Source organism: Colletotrichum fructicola (assembly GCF_000319635.2).
Source record: "Colletotrichum fructicola Nara gc5 chromosome Unknown KSG_Nara_v1_contig02, whole genome shotgun sequence".
NCBI lineage: Eukaryota > Fungi > Ascomycota > Sordariomycetes > Glomerellales > Glomerellaceae > Colletotrichum > Colletotrichum fructicola.
The window spans coordinates 6,796,707-6,813,111 of NW_027094052.1; the positions used below are offsets into that span (position 1 = coordinate 6,796,707).

The 16,405-nt window shown below is 49.9% G+C and overlaps 5 protein-coding genes across 5 annotated transcripts; 2 read left to right on the plus strand and 3 right to left on the minus strand.

The window, feature by feature from the left end:
* Positions 1–60: 60 nt before the first annotated feature.
* Positions 61–3,111, plus strand: vpr-11 (Minor extracellular protease vpr; the record flags this gene model as incomplete). Its single annotated transcript, XM_032022356.1, has 3 exons — positions 61–799; positions 851–1,805; positions 1,854–3,111. 3 exons carry the CDS (start codon positions 61–63, stop codon positions 3,109–3,111), a joined length of 2,952 nt encoding a protein of 983 aa, XP_031880771.1.
* A 1,304-nt stretch (positions 3,112–4,415) lies between these two features.
* Positions 4,416–5,567, minus strand: HSD17B14 (17-beta-hydroxysteroid dehydrogenase 14; the record flags this gene model as incomplete). Its single annotated transcript, XM_032022355.1, has 3 exons — positions 4,416–4,736; positions 4,824–5,269; positions 5,510–5,567. The coding sequence occupies 3 exons, from the start codon at positions 5,565–5,567 to the stop codon at positions 4,416–4,418; spliced, it is 825 nt and encodes a 274-aa protein (XP_031880694.1).
* Positions 5,568–6,645: 1,078 nt separating this feature from the next.
* On the minus strand, positions 6,646–8,130 carry ethA-1 (FAD-containing monooxygenase EthA; the record flags this gene model as incomplete). The annotated part of the gene is made up of 1 exon (XM_032022354.1): positions 6,646–8,130. One exon carries the CDS (start codon positions 8,128–8,130, stop codon positions 6,646–6,648), a length of 1,485 nt encoding a protein of 494 aa, XP_031880695.1.
* Positions 8,131–11,610: 3,480 nt separating this feature from the next.
* Positions 11,611–12,693, plus strand: RED2-2 (Dehydrogenase RED2; the record flags this gene model as incomplete). Its single annotated transcript, XM_032022353.1, has 1 exon — positions 11,611–12,693. One exon carries the CDS (start codon positions 11,611–11,613, stop codon positions 12,691–12,693), a length of 1,083 nt encoding a protein of 360 aa, XP_031880692.1.
* A 360-nt stretch (positions 12,694–13,053) lies between these two features.
* CGGC5_v004736 (uncharacterized protein) lies at positions 13,054–13,830 on the minus strand (the record flags this gene model as incomplete). Its single annotated transcript, XM_032022352.1, has 1 exon — positions 13,054–13,830. The coding sequence occupies one exon, from the start codon at positions 13,828–13,830 to the stop codon at positions 13,054–13,056; it is 777 nt and encodes a 258-aa protein (XP_031880693.1).
* Between the last annotated feature and the right edge of the window lie 2,575 nt (positions 13,831–16,405).

The window sequence follows — 16,405 nt, forward strand, 5'->3', positions numbered from 1 at the left end:
TTTTCTTGCGTACTTTGTCTTTCATGTTGCAACCACCACACTCTCTTACTTGTTTTCATTATGAAGTTCGTACTGCAGGCTTTGGCTATTGCCGCCGCCCTGGCTACGCCAGGACTGGCGGTTTTGAAGCCCGGATCAGCTACGAAGATCACACCTCCTCCGAGCCATGGCTTCATCATTGAGTTGAAGTCAACCGCTGCCTCTATCAATGGTCGAGCTGCCGATGGCATTGAAGTTGATGCTCATTCTGCGTTCCATCGCCGAGCTGAAGACGTGCTGGACTATTCGGTCCGACATGAATTCAAAAACCCGGAATATTTCTATGGACTCTCGATCAACGCCAAAAATGATACGGACATCACCACTCTTTTGGCTTTGCCGCAAGTCAAACAGGTCTGGCCCAACCGATACTATGAACGCCCCGCCCCTGTGATTCACGGCAGAAGCTCCAAAGCTCCCAATGAATACGTTCCGGTCGGAGTCCAGCCTATTCATTTGCGAGACGTTGCGCAAGTTGCGACAGTGAACGGGACCAGCGATGTTCTTTCTAGCCTGAAGATGACAGGTGCCGATAAAGTTCACGGCCTAGGAGTTACTGGCAAAGGCGTCAAAATTGGAGTCTTGGATACTGGAGTTGATTATCGTCATCCAGCTCTCGGAGGCGGCTTTGGAGCTGGCTTCAAGGTTTCAGGAGGCTACGATCTGGTCGGGGATGATTTTGTGGGATACAACGATCCGGTGCCCGATGATGATCCGTTGACAACTTGTCTTGATGGAGGTCATGGAACTCATGTTGCTGGTAAGCTTAAATGTCTTCACAACACCGGACTTGGTGTCTAATACTGCACAGGAATCATCGCTGCTAGGGATCCTGACGCAGTTGGCTTTGGAATTGTCGGAGTCGCTCCTGACGCATCGTTGTATGCCTACCGAGTTTTGGGCTGCACCGGAGGCACGACCGATGACATCCTGATGCAGGGATTCGAAAAGGCAGCAAGCGATGGTGTCGATCTCATCAGCATGTCTATTGGAGAGACCGCTGTCTGGGAGACTGGGTCACCTTACGTTCCTCTTCTTGCAAAGATTCAAGCTCAAGGTATCGGCATGACAGTGGCTGCTGGCAACGAGGGAGATCAGGGTATCTATCTGTCTTCTGCTCCCGCCCAGGACGCCAGCGTTATCTCGGTCGGCTCTGTCAGCGACGTGGTCTTCACGACGATGTACAACGCTGTTGGCTCAGATGACTCGACGATCGAGTACGCTCGAGTGGTTCCTATCAATGCGTCCGCTCGTTACAATGTTTTCTACGCAGACGACGATCAACAGAACTGTGTGGACCAGGCATGGACTGACGCGATCGCTGCATTTCCAGAGAAGGACAATGTCATCGTACTGATTAGCTCAGGCAGCAGCTGTACTCTCGACCTTGACGTGCGCACCAATTCTTCTGGCTTCAAAAATGTCTGGGAGTGGTTGCCTGACACCAGCGACGTTGAAATCGACTCTCCGGGGGCTAACGGGGACGTGGACATTGTGAGAATCAAGAAGTCTGAGTCAGACAAGATCCTGGCAGGTATTGCAGAACAAGGAAGAAACTACACTTTGACGTTCAAAGACCAGAGCGTTCATCAAATCCCGCAACCAACCGGAAACACGACTTCATGGTTCTCAACTTTTGGTCCCACTATGGAGATGTCATTGAAGCCACAGGTTTCGGCACCGGGGGGCACTATTCTCAGTACCTGGGTCACTTCCAACGGTTGGGGCTATGCGATCATCTCTGGCACTTCGATGGCCACCCCTCAGTATGTTACTCTTCAACATGGTCTGGATATATGCTAACTGTTTCTCAGTCTTGCTGGATGCTATGCTCTTCTGAAGCAGAAGTTCCCTAGCCTCTCTCCGAAAGAGATTGCGAGACGCCTGCAATCATCCGCAACTCCTCTGAACCAGTACGGAGGGGGCGGAATCTTGACAACGGCGGCCCAACAAGGATCGGGTCTGGTCAATATTTTGAAGGCAGTCTCAACCGAGACAGTGTTTTCGACCACGGAGTTCAACCTTGGAGATACTGCCAAACCCGCCAAGCAGAACTTCACGATTGAGAATCAGTCTGCCCAGGCCAAGACGTACTCGATTGGCCATCAGGGTGCCGCCGAAGTTGATGCACTCCCCAAGGCCAAGACTCTTGACCTCAACGATATGTTCTACTGGTCACTCAACTTCAACTCGATCTATGCCAACGTTTCCTTCAGCAAGAAATCTCTGACAATTCCCTCTGGCGGCAAAGCTACGGTCGAGTTCGAAATTCAACCTCCTGAAATTGACCCTAGCCTGCTGCCTGTGTACAGTGGCTTCATCACAATCACTGATGATGACGAAGAGTTCGTCCTTCCTTATATCGGTATCCCGTATGCCCGAAGCACTCAGCCGAATATTTACACGGGCGATGTCCCGAACCTATCGCCAGAGCTGCAGCCCCTAGCGGGAATCCCTACACTTCCCTTTATCAGTGCAGGGGATACTGGCGTTCGTAACAACGACAGGATGGTCTTCAACTTTCCGGCCAAGGACGTCCCAGAAAACGAGACACGTCCGGCTGACAACAACCCTATCATTACTCTCTTCATCAACCAGCCCTCCGCATACGTTCGATTGGATGCTGTTCCTGTTGATCTTGCTTCGAATCCCGCCTACAACTTCACACCTTCCTCTCTTGGTTACATTCCCGGAGGACCCTCGAACTCGACTTCCTTCACTAACACCACCACCCTGCAACCGCCTTTGGATCTCAACTCGCTCGACAACTTCGCTGGGGTCAAGAGCTACGGCCTGATTGGCTCTATGTATGGCGGTGACAAGCCTAAGTATACTACGTCAATCCTGTTCCGTGGCTACAGCGTTTACGGTACCGAATGGACTTGGGCCGAGGTCGAGTTGGCTAATGGAACTTTATACCAACTCCCTAATGCAGACTATCGTGTTCTTGTTCGAGCATTGAGATGGGGTGGAGATATCAACGACTCGAGCGATTATGACAGCTGGCTCAGCCCGGTCGTCAGGGTTAACATTACAGACCCTGGGTATCCCAACCCATGGAACTCAGTCTGAGTTGTCCACTCCCTCATGTCGATACATCCGGAAGCTCAATATGTTCATGTAATAGTAATTTTGTCCGTCATCAATTGGTTTCAGCAGCATGCGAGATTTTTCCGATTGTTGAATATAAACGGAGTCAAATGTCCATTCCAAGTCTTCTCTTCGGCAGACTTCTTTGATCCCATGATCATAGCCCCGTAATTCCGCACTTCCGCAAACCCGCGGTCTAATTCCGTCTGTGACGATCACTCCCCAACATCAGTACAATTCCGAACATTCGGAATTTCCGCCAATTGAACACGAGCTTGTCTGATTGGTCGAGTATCGGCTGAGGGAAACCCCGCAAACGCCGTTTTTTGGACAACTCTAAAAGGACGCTTTTGATCCCGACCGTATTTCTTTGATGCTCCAGGAGCCAGCCGCCAACCAAGCCACTTTGTTACCAGCACGATGCTGTCCTTCATGAGACCCCCTCACCCGCCACGTACAAATAGTGCGACCAACAATCCGATATTCTATGAGAATGGACGGTCGTCTGTTTCATTCTCCGCACCTGGATCGGAGTACATCATGACGCATCGTTTACCGCCGACAACCCAGGAGAATGGAGTATCCATAATACAGCCGCCGTTTCACTATCATATATACCAAGATGAATTCTTCCGGCTTCAATCTGGGAAAGGGAACTTTTTCCGAGGAGTGGACCCTAAGCCATTCGTCACCTTGTCGGATGAGCCCGATGGCCAAACAACAGCTTCCGTCAAAGCCGGCACCTATCACCGGTTCGAGAACGCAAGCAAGTCTGAGGATCTTGTTGTGGACATTCACTTGACACCGGAATCTTATGAAAATGAGCAAAGATTCTTTCGCAACTTCTTCGGATATTTAGACGATTGCAAAAGTGCTGGAATGCAACCCAGCGTCTTTCAGCTGTTTGTGTTCCTCCATAGTGCGGACACACCACTTGCCGTGCCGATTTCTTGGCAACCCTTCGGAAGAATTGCCAGTAGAATACTTCTGACTGCTGTGGCGTTTTGGGGACGTTGGATTCTGGGGTACAAGAAGACTTACGCGGAATATTACCGATCGGAAAAGCGCGAGTGACAGATCAACGAGACGGAGTATAACACACGGGCTCCCAGTGCATCCCGTACCTTCACGCGGAGAAAAGATTAAGTGCCAACACCTGTGTGTTGAATCGGAGAGTAATCAGAGTTTCAAGAAGAGAACAGGACAGTTTTGGGTGGCAGTCTAAAATTGAGAGATCAATCACAGTCGTAGTTGGCATTTTTCTCAGATAGTAGTTTGGCCTTCTGTCAATGTTTTCCTTCCGGTGCGCAGGTTGAACGCATTCCCTGCTGGGCAACCATTCGCATGAAATTCAGTTCCTCTTCCATGGCTTTTGTGCCTGCACCCATGGGACTAGCTGTCGGATAAAGAACTTCTAGCTGAACCTCTTTCTGATGAACCTGAGGATGATCTCTACTACCAGTCATCATAATCTCGAGGATATTTCCGTTGCCATACTGCTCTTCGGTAAGAAGCTTCATCATAGCATCAGCTAGATTCTCAGTTGATAAAGCAAGATCATTGACAGGGAGACGATCTCTGCAGAATTCCTGGTCGAACAAGGGAGTCTAGACCAGTTAGATCAGGAAATTAGCAATTGCGCAAAGTTGGTTGTTTATCCTTCGGATATAACAGCATCATAATAAGCGACATACTCTTGTTGGCCCTGGGCAGATCACCGAGTTCCTAATACCAACAAGCTCCTTCAAACCTTGCAATGATTTGACCACACTCAGGATGGCAGCCTTGCTCGCAAAGTAGAATGGTGTCTGGATTGAGTGGATGTAACCTCCCATGCTAGAAACCCAGAGCAGGTTGCCTTCTCTGTCCCTGTTTTGCAGCCAATAGTCCACCGCCATCTGTGCTAGGCGGATGGGACCTATGGTATTGACATTGAAAATGTGGTATGATCCCACTGTAGCGTCGACAGGGTCTCTGGACTGTGGAGAAATCCCCGGCGGGTTCCAAAAGGATGACCAAGGAGGCTCAAAAATGCCTGCATTGTTGATGACTATATTGACACGACCGAAGGTGTCCACTGATGTTGTCCAGAGCGAAGTTAAATCAGACCAGTTGGTTATGTCTGTCTTGTAAAAGACAGCTGAGGGGTGAACGGCGTCAGCTGGTGGATGGGGAAACTTGGAAATAGTATCCGTAGCTTCTGCACGTAGATTCAAGTCTGCAAAAATCACTGAGCAGCTGTGCGCAAGAAGTCTTTGGGCAATGGCGAGGCCGATTCCTATCAGGCAACAGGGGGTTTGTATCAGTATACTTGAATGCTTGAAGGCTTGGGAATACATGTCTGAACCAACGCCTCAACGAAGAGAGGATCCATACTGACCTGATCCTGCGCCGGTGACCAATGCAACTTTGCCTCCGACATCGTATCCGATATCCATATCGAAGAGGGACAATGTCGGACGTATAGAAGCACGTGTTGACATTAGATCTTTGTGCTGAAGGAATAGAAAGGAAAAGAATCTGCCGCCTTGGTCAAGTCCAAGCAGTCTTATAAGATTTCTGTGCAGTAATTGCTGCAGAGAGCAAGGATTCTCAGTCGGAGACGTCCACAAGAAGGTACTTACACCGGCATGGCGCATTCAAATGCCACGACAACATGCAGGCCTCCAACAGAATCTTAGGCTATCAAGCGAAATCAAGCGAATCAGGAGCAAGACCCAAAAAACACCCCTGAAGTTAGCACTCTAGTGAGTGGATCCAACATGCAACCCAACGTCGGCCCATCCAGACGGAAGAAAAACGATCATTACCATCATGGCTGTGCCCTCAGGATTGAAAAGAATGAGAAAGATGTGACTGCGCTTGTGATGGGCCCGCAATAGTTCTGCAAACTTATTTTATTTGCGTTGTAATTGGATTTAAAAACATAGAAAATTGACTTGGACGCCGAGGTTGGCCCACATTGCCAGCTGGGGATTTGCCCATCACAATCTTGAGATGCCCTACCGGATTATGGACCTAATCATACATAATAAAAACCAAAGTTAAGCTAGAAGTTTCATAGAACATGAGCGGCAGTCAGAAAGATAGAGAATATTGAAATCACGACGCTGACTGCTGTATCTACAGCGGTCAAGTAATATTGCAAGTAACAAGCTTTATGCAACAAATCAAAGGTTGCCCGATTACACAACCGAACTTGGAGTCTGCTGACACGGCGATCAACATTCAACTGGCAAATATAGATAGTTATGGTTTTTCTGAAAGGAAAAGTGCTGAGTGGTGTTACGCTCGAGAGGTGAGAGGTGAGGCATATCAAGAGATGAAACACACGATACAGAGCTCGTAACAGTGAAGGGCACGAACAGGTAAAAGAAAGGAGACGGTTATATTTAGTCCATAGAGATCAATTGTCTAATACATAAAGAATGCCCAGAGGTTTGACAATAGACCAAGATTCTTCGGCAATAAAGGTCGCACAGCAGACTTGAGGTATCGTCAGCCCCAGCCAGTTTCCTATGCGACTTTCAATCCGGCAAAGATATTCCCAAACATAGCCCGCCAGAGATCAAGCATATAGAATTTTCTTGCAGCCCACATTCCATCTCCAGCTTTGGGAAATACCTTGGTTGCATGTCTGACATATGTTGAGGTGAGATTCATGACAGGCTTGGGCTTCATGTTGTTGGCATCCGCTGTATACGGTGTAACGGAGTGGATGCCATTCGATCTCATGCTCCGCCAAAGACGAACCAGGTATGAACTTGTAGCTTCGGCACCCAAAGTCCAAGATGCATTGGCATATCCGAACACATATGCCAAGTTGGGCACGTCTTGGAGCATGCAGCCCTTGAACCCGAACTTCTGGTTCGGATCCACGGGGTTTCCGTTGACAGAAAGGGAGATCGCGCCAGCGAACCGTATTTTGAGCCCAGTTGCGGTGATAATGATGTCTGGCTTGAGAATTCTTCCAGACTTCAACACAATTTCGTTGTTGGTCACCACGTCAATGATGTCGGTTACGACGTCTGCCTTCCCAGAGCGTAACGCCGCGAAGAAATCAGCGTCTGGACACACACAAAGACGTTGCTGCCAGGGGTTGTATCTGGGACTGAAGTTCGGATCCATAGGAATTGAAGGGGGCAGCTCCTTGGCAGCGCGTCCCAGTAAAGCTTTCCGTGCTGACTGAGGGAATAGCTGACAATAGTAATAAAGCAGGTAACCGAGCAAGATGAATTGAACTCTCAGAATTCGGCTTGAGATACTCCTTGGAAGTACAGACAGCATTAGCCTGCTGGGAAGGCTCTTCTGGGTTGGCAGCCCCGTAATGTAGGTTGGGCTTCTCTGAAGCATTGTCGTTCGACTGGCCTCCGTGGCCATGTTTGGTAGCAATGTCACCGCAGTCGCTCCACTTCCAATGATGACCACGTGCTTGTTCCGGTAATCAAGATCTTCGGGCCAGAACTGTGGATGAACGACTGGGCCTGTGAAGTTTTTGATGCCAGGGATCTCCGCAGCCAGCGGTTGCTCATAATCGTAGTAACCGGTACCTAGGACGACGAAACGGGCCTTGAAACAATTGATCTTTTCACCGTGCCCAGTTGTTTGTAATGTCCATAGCGACTCTGATGACTGCCAGTCTGCCGAGATGACTTGGTGGTGAAACTTGATATTTTTGTCGATACCATACTTCGACACCGACTCGTGCAGGTAAGACATGATGGATGGGCCGCTGGCTAGAGGGTTGTCGCCTTTCCATGGATTCCATGAGAACCCGAAGGTATAGATATCGGAATCTGATCGTATTCCAGGGTAGCGAAAGAGATCCCAGGTTCCGCCAATTTCGCCACGCCCTTCGAGAATGGCGTATGAAGCCCCTGGAGGCCCGTGGGCCTGGAGGTAGTATGCTGTGTTGATACCAGATATGCCGGCACCGATGATGATGACGTCAAAGATATCGCCCGCAGTGGCGAGCTCTGCTTTACTAAGAGCGGCATCCATGACTCTTTTGCTGGGAAATTGCACCGGACGAATAAAGTCTGAGTAGGGAGGAACGAGATGGACCTTTTGATCACCAACTTGGGTTTATATACTCGATTAATGTTGCTGGAAGCACTCGATGATGGGAAACGTCGGAGCAGACTTGGACACGTGCAACGGCTCATGTACATTGGAATTTCATCCTGCAGCCTCGGGTTTCAGCACCCCAGCAAGCTGGAGATGGGACGACTTCCTGAACGGGACAATAGTCTCCGGTAAACCGCCTGCGTCGGAAGCGGGGCTACTGGCACTGTCGGAAACTCCGTGCCATTTCTTCGGGCTTTGAAGTCCGCCAAGCTCCGCTGGCCTTTCATTGCCAGTGAGTCTTGGAAGAAAACTCATCGGCTTGATTCAGCATCGTGTTGACTGTTGCTCCGTCCCACAACACCGGCGTGAGACAGTAAACTTGGTTTACGTCAATGATGCGCAATTACCCTGCATAACCAGGAAACTGCCGGAGTGCACAGAAGTGACGGAAACTTCCCATACGTTGGTGTTTGAAAAATATCTGTCGCATAGTGGAAACCCGTCACGATGTAACTCCGTCCGCGCATGCAACATGCACAACTGGGCAGGAGACTTCTTGCTTCGCTCTCTTTTCAATCAATATCCCCCCTTTTGTTCCAGCTGAGGCCGCACACGTACACTTCAAGGGAATGTGAGGTGTTCCGTTGCTCCGTGCATATGGGAATCTCCGGCAATCGCGGACGCCGTTAGGATACATCATACACGGCACCACGGCGAGGTCCAGCCGCAACCTGTCTTGGCGATAGCCTGGTATGTTCATAGAATCCCGCCCTCATTTGGGTAATAGGTCTCGCCTTCATGCTTTGGAGCAATTGTTGAAAAACAAGGGTCTAAAAATATTTCAGCCGGAAGCTGTCAAAGCGCCTCACATCGGACTGCCCAAGGTGACGATGGACGGCCGAGGTGCCTCGGCCACTTCTCCGGGCGGGGCTTTAGAGAAGCGACTTAACGCATTATTCGTTTTGCCGCGACTCGCATTAGTCGCATTCGCATTTGTTTTACCCCGTCCGTGTTTTGCCGCTCAGATGACAACCCCTCTCCAGCTTTTTATTTTTTCTCCATACCAGTAGCCGAAATGACCAGAACCCATCCGTAAGCGCAGACTACAAGCCTGATATGCCCCGAACAGCCTGCGACGTCTGCTACGATAAGAAAGAAAAGTGCGTCTTTGATGGAGATTCCACCTTCTGCAAGTTTTGCGTTGCACACAAGCAGCCATGTCGACTCACTAGGCCAGAGCGACGCATGGGGCGTCCCCCGGTGGTCAAGAATCTACCCCATGGGCACAGCGGGATCATACTAGGTCTTGACATACCCTCGAGTCACAAACCGAGCTACCCCAGACCTCAGAATAACAAACAAAGCATTCAATTGCAAAGTCCCCGCGACCTTGGACTGGAGCAGGGAAATCTGAACCCTCTTGTGTTGTTGCACAGCTCGGCGAATAAGCATCATCTTCTCAACGCCCTCACAGACCGACAGATATTCTACACCTTTCATCGAAACTTCATGATCGGTCCCAGTTTTGCCGAGTCATTTAGACTATCCATTCAGACGATACTCCCCTGTTCGAACATCAGCCTACTGAAGGCATACGATGCCGTATTTGCGGTGTGGGATGATGTTGGTCAAAGAGTTAAACCACCCGAGGAAATAGATCTATCCGAGGGCAGAGACTGTTTGAAGAATTTGGTTCAGTTCGGCAGCACGTCGGACCTATTGGACAACGCCTCGATCTTGATGCTGGGCCAAATACTGATTGTCTATCATCTTTTCACCACTTGCACGTCAGCCTGGGCAATCAATCGACATGCGATCCTGTCGGCCAAAAAGTCTTACAGCGACCTCCTTGCCCAGCCTATATTCGATCCGATCTCAATCACGCCGATTCTGTTCGACACAGCTGAGTCATTGATACGGCGGGAAATACCTGTTATTCAAGTGCCAAAAACCGATCGCTTTATTGTCGACAGGTCGGTGGGTCTATGCTGGTCCCTTCTCCCACTGTTGCACGAACTATGCGAAGTTAGCGAGAGGATGAAGACATGGTCTAGCCAGGACCTCCTAAAACAGAGTCACGAACGGCTTTCAGAAGTGGACGACGCTTTTACGGCCGTAGAGCGAGCGATACGGGCATGGGAGCCGTCCGCACCGCCCACACTTTTCGAAGACTTTACTTCAATTGAGGTCGCTGCGATGCTTACACAAGCTCGCGTTTACCGAACCGCCGCTTTACTTCTCATACATCGGCTTAGATATCCGCTGGGGGTTGAGGACGCTGTTGCGCGCTGGCATGCCAACATGATCTGCGCAGAGTTGACTGGATTCGTCAACTTAACACCTGAAGATATGAGGGGACTTCCTGTTGGACTTCCTCTTCTGGTGGCGATGCTTGAAACGAGGGAAAGCGCCAATAGGATAATACGTGGCTTGGGCTTATTCGCCTCACATCCCCAACATCTGGCAGCCCTTGATAATTTCGTTGGTCTTGCTTGGGCAGCGCGGAGAGGTGGCTTCCAGGGCCTCTGGTTTGATCTGGTCCACGTTAGCTTGCAGGTGCCTATTGTTCCTTGAGTTTGTAATTCCCCTACGAATGCTGTGCGCAGTAGTCACATCTTGTATCAGAGAGGGTTGTTGCAATCGATCAATCGCTGGACCCTGGAAGAGATCCCTTCAGTAGGATTGATGTACGATCTGATCAGACCAGTTTTCGGTCAATGCTCCTCCTATCGCTCGCCGTGCATTAACAAGCTCTTGAAGTACGCGTGCTGGATGGCTGAAAGGCGATAGAGTTTCACAAAAACATAAAAGCTTCCCGGATGGAACCCGCCTGATACCCCGGTTGTGCTGAAATGGGTTGGCTTAAACATGTCCCTAGCCACGCACCCTGTCCCTGTGAATTTCGCGGGGGAGTGGATGCGCCGGAGACATTCTTCCTACTTGGGTTTAGCGTTGTCGATCTCCCCCGTGCCGCCCGGAGATCTTGCTGATCACACCTCATGACCATGTGGCTCTAATTCTAGGAAAGTGGCCAGTATTCAACGGAGAAAGATGAGGAAGGTACTGCTCTGTTCATGGGCATGTTGTACAACTCTGTACAGCGGAAATTCCGCGAGCCCGAGTCCGTTGGTTGGTAATCTAATATCAAGTCTACATTGATTGATCGGAGAAACGAGCAAGTGTGTCGTACAGGGAGACCACCACGCTGTCACGTCTCAGAATACGAAAAGAGCAACAAGTTTCCGGGAGCTGTGGCACGGCCGCCCAGTTTTATCGGACGCCATCTGACTTGAACAGATGAATTGTTGAGGGTAAGAGCCACGGCAACAGTGAGGTATAAGACCATGAGAGTCAGTCTGCCGAGAATTAAGTGGTGACTGCAAAGATCTTCTACTTATCGAACTTCTCATCACAATGACGGACATCATCAGCTCCACCCTCAAGACGATCAACGGCATTGCGGCTGTTGCTGTTCATCCCCTTGTTCCTGCGTCCCTTCTCACCTTCGTTGCTTATTCACCGCCCGACATGTTGCGGCGATCCCCAAGTCTTAATAGACTTCACCAATTGCTGACCGCAAATTTTGTGGTCCGCTACCGACTCCCATTACAGATTCTTCTGGTTGCAGGAATTGCTAGATACCTAAACAGAGCAGCGAACCGATGGGCCTTGAACAACTGGCGCCTTACCAGTCATCCTGGTTGGAGATGGGCAAATGAGATTGCGGTCGTGACTGGTGGCTGTAACGGAATTGGAAAGGCCATTGTGATAGGTCTCGCTCAGAAGGGAGTTACTGTTGCGGTACTTGATACTCAACCAATGCCCGCAGATCTGCGTGCCAATCAAAAAGTCAAGTACTGGAAGTGCGATATTACCTCGCCAGAAGCCGTATCAGCGAGCGCAACGGAGATCCGGGCCTCTTTGGGCAATCCGTCTATCGTAGTCAACAATGCCGGTGTCGCCTACACTCACTCTGTCATCGAAACCGACCCGGAAGACTTACGGAGAATATTTGGCGTCAACCTCCTTTCTCTGTGGTCTACAGCCAAGGAGTTTATCCCCGACATGATTATGAAAAACAAGGGCCACATTGTCACCGTGGCAAGCATGGCATCCTACTCAGCTTTGCCCACCGCAGTGGACTACTCCGCAACCAAGGCTGGCGCTTTGGCATTCAGCGAGGGTCTTTCCTGTGAGATCAAGCATGTATACAAAGCATCTGGAATATTGACCACCGTGGTACATCCAATGTGGGTCAGAACGAATATGACTGCGGCCCACGCTGAGAGGGTGGAACAGTCCTATGGGCGTATGATGGAACCAGAAGATGTGGCAAAAAGGGTGACTGGTCAAATCTTCAGTTGTCGAGGTGGACAGCTCATAATTCCAGACCAGTGGTCTTGGGCATCCGGAAACAGGGGTCTGCCGAGTTGGGTCCAAGAAATCATGCGGGATGCGGTGGGAAGAGAGGTTCCGAGACTAGGAGAAGCAAAGTGAATAGGAATGATAGTTTTGCCATGAGATAACCCTGTACATTTACTCTTTTCTAGTGTCCAAGGCCATCGACAGATGAATAGAACGAGAGGAAGCTCAAGATCGAGTAGTATTCCATCCATGCACTGCTCCGTTCTTAAGACATTTCGAAAAAGCCCTTGCTGAGAGTTACAGAAGCAAGCTTTCCAACACATCCATACATTCCAATACGAAACAGAAGTCCAGAAGGATCAACTTCACCCGAACGATTCCAAGTGGAAGTTGTTATTGACAAAGTTTAGGCCGCGGACCGACAGCAACCATTCCGAGCTACAGCAATCAGACCGGGTGCGTCCGCAATCCTCACACTTGTTAGTCGCTGTCCTAGGAAACTTGGAAAGTGTTTTCATCCCATCCGTAGGCTCTCGTCAATCGGCGAGATAGAATCAAACTCCGGTATCCTTCGATCTGGAAGTGGTGCGGTGCGTGAATCGTCACGGGACGAAGCTGTGGTGAATCTTCCGAGGGGACGAAGGCAACAGATGAACCACCTTTGTTGCGCATGATCGAGAAGCCGAGATCGGCCATAGCCGCCTCAAATGATTTCCAGCTAGTGGATGAGCGAGCTTTCGACTTGCTGAATAGCGTCCAGAAGAATTCTGCAGTGGAAGATTTGACCTTGAATGTCATAGACCCCAGCGTGTCTGCTTCCACGGTGACATTTCTCGCAACATGCTTGTCATCTCCTTTGCGTGCATCAGGACTTTTGGGACTGGCTGGGCAGTCGCTTTTCTTCTTCCGATTCGGTCGCTTGGAGGACTTGTTTGCAGCCGGACAAACTTGCTCGCTGTTGAATAGCTGGTGTTGCATCTGAGGTCTTTCATCGGTTTCTGCTAAGCCTGCCGAGTTGCAGGACATTCGGTCGATTCCGTACGACCTTTCGGACTTTGTATCTCGACGTCGCGTGCTCTCTTCAGCAGAGAGGGGAGAATTGAGTGGCACCGAGGCATTCTTTTGCCGAAATGACACTCTCAACTGCTCGCAATGCGCATCAAGATCGGAGATGGAGTCCCTGAGAACGTCTTCATACAGGCCCCTAATAGTTGTACCCATGCGGTCAGTGACAAGTTCATCAAGCTTGTTGAGGCAGCCTTTGGCCATGCTAGTTCTCAAAAGGACGGCGATTGGGCCGCAGTAGTCGCGCAAGTCAATGAACTTGTCCCTTTTCAAACTGTTGAGAAAGTCGATCTCCAGAGTGTGACATTTTGACACAAAGGAACAGCCTTCCGTGCCGGACGGTGGCGGTAGACCCAATAATTCCGAGAGCTTTTTCACGTAATCATGACAGAGACGGATTCGTGAAACGCCTTGTTTTCATGATCGCGGGGATTGTACAAGAAAGTTGAAGTCTGTGGCTCTTGCTTCCACAACCCAGCGAGGTAGCCCAACACGTAAATAACATCTGCTGGGTTCTCGGATGAATGAGCAAGGTGAAACAGTAGGTATCGCTGAGAATCGCTGTCGATGATTTCCGTGGGGTCATTCTTGAAGACAATGACAGGGTTTCCGAGCTGATCGAAAGCGTTTGACTTGCGTTGAAAATGACCAATTCCGAAGCCTTGATAGATGAAGCGCTTCAAGACTGCTTGCAAACGTGCCCATTCCAGCATGCAGGAGTTAGAAAGTTCTTGAAGAAGCACAGGCCGACATATGCTCTCGGTGCCAACACGTTGCAACTCCCTCAAGAGGTGACCAATGTATGCCCAGATGGTGGCGCCCTTGACGAGATTCTGAACGACATTGAAGACACAGGCGCTCGAGTACTTGTCAGTACAGTGGGGTAATAAGCTTTGGTGTTCATCCAGAATTCCCTCTGGCTGGCTGCAGAACCATCGTTCGACGTCGTGCTTCAGTGTACCCGGCTCTACCAACAACAGTTCCAAAAGCTTATCGATGTCTTCCTTCTGGTGTCGAGTACCCCTGGAAAAGTCCGCAAGTTCGGAAGACCCTCCTGTGTGGTTCAGTTGGGCGTTCACGCGGACGCAAGGCAGTGTGAGCTTTTCTGCATGCTCGGCTTCAGGCCCAAGGCTGAGGATTTCGGCAGTGATGCTCTTGAGGTCACCTATGAAAATTGCTGTCTTGCCAGAATGAGGTCCCCAAGAAGTGTGGACACGCAGATGCTTGTTGCTAAGTCGGACGCCCAAAGGGCAAGAGGAAGTTCGTGTTCGGCAACTTCCCGTGAGGTTCCATAATCCTTGCTATCCGGAAGAAACATGAATTCGCCCGGCAGCGGTGATCGTGGGCTTACCCCGCGATTTATCATGTAATGAACGTACATGCGATCGCCAGATTGTCCACCACAACCCACAAAGACTTGTTGGTGCAAGGAAGTGGTGGCACGATGGGTGAGATGGTTGATGAGGTGTTCAGTGTCCGTTACCAGGTCGTTGAGATTCCACTCAGGCACGAGCTGATGGATCGATCCAAGAGATACATCTGAGGCTCGATTTGGGGTACTTCGGCCGCGTCCAATAGCGAGGAGACACTTCACTCGTTGATTTCTACTCAGAAATCGCCAAGTAGCTTTAATAGTGTCGGAATGTCGGCGCCATCGGTGAGCGAGGTCGGACTGGGTATCTCGTAGATGCTGAGCAAAAAAGGGTCTCGAGTACGCAGAGGAACTCGCCCTGTTACTGAAAGCATACCTGTCTTGCGACATGGCTGAGAAGGCGATATTAGATCATCAAACTTGTGATGGGGAATATGTTGAGGAGCAAGTTGCTTGGTGACGTCTTGCAAACGGAAGGAGGGGCAGATGGAAAAGGATATCTGCGAGAAGATTCTGGACAGCAAAGATTGTTTTTCGGTTGGTTCTGGCAAACAAACAAAGCTGCACGTGATACACATAGGTGAAGGCGAATGGGACGGGTAGCTGCATAGTAAATTTGGCAGGAGCATGAGTTGATGCTAACCCACTTTCACTCCTTCCCTCAGCAATCCATTGTTTGGGTTAGCTGAACAACTGAAAAGCTGCTACCTGTCCTGTGATTGGCCACACTTATGACTCGTCTCCATAGGTGCCTTGGACGGAAGAAAGACCACCGGATTGTAAAAGCACGTCATGAATCCTCTGACTGGCAAAACCATCCTAGGAATACCTATCTCTTCGATTCTAGCACTTTTCTTACTTGATTGTAACATTTGAACCTGGAGATGACCGCTGACATAACCCTAAACGACCATTTGGTTTGAAGATCTTCACCTCAACGTTTAAATCTGCGATGTCAAGATTACCAACATCAAGATATTCAGTGATTTGTTCCTGTTCACGCGCCTCTGAAAAGTTTCGTTGCTTAACTCTCCCAGGCCTCTACTTCCCCCCTAGCCTTGACTCTTCCAGGTCCGATGCAATGAAACTAGCAAGTAACTATTCTGCCGCTCATACCCGCCAAAAACCTAATGCTGACCTTGTAGGCCATGGAATGACATTGACCATTGGTTGGGGCCACGATCTCTGCACCCCCGCAGCCCGCATGACGGGCGAGCAACTGATTGGAAAGCCCCTTGACGAGTTGACAGCTAACATGGTCCAGACGTGGCGAAAGTGATGGAGAGGTTCGTTGGGTTCAGGCCTCTGTAAGTCATACTTTATGGAACAGTGAATTGAGTATACTGCTTGATCATGCACTCCTTTAATGCAGGTTCATGGGGGGCCTACATCGCCAGCATCATAGAT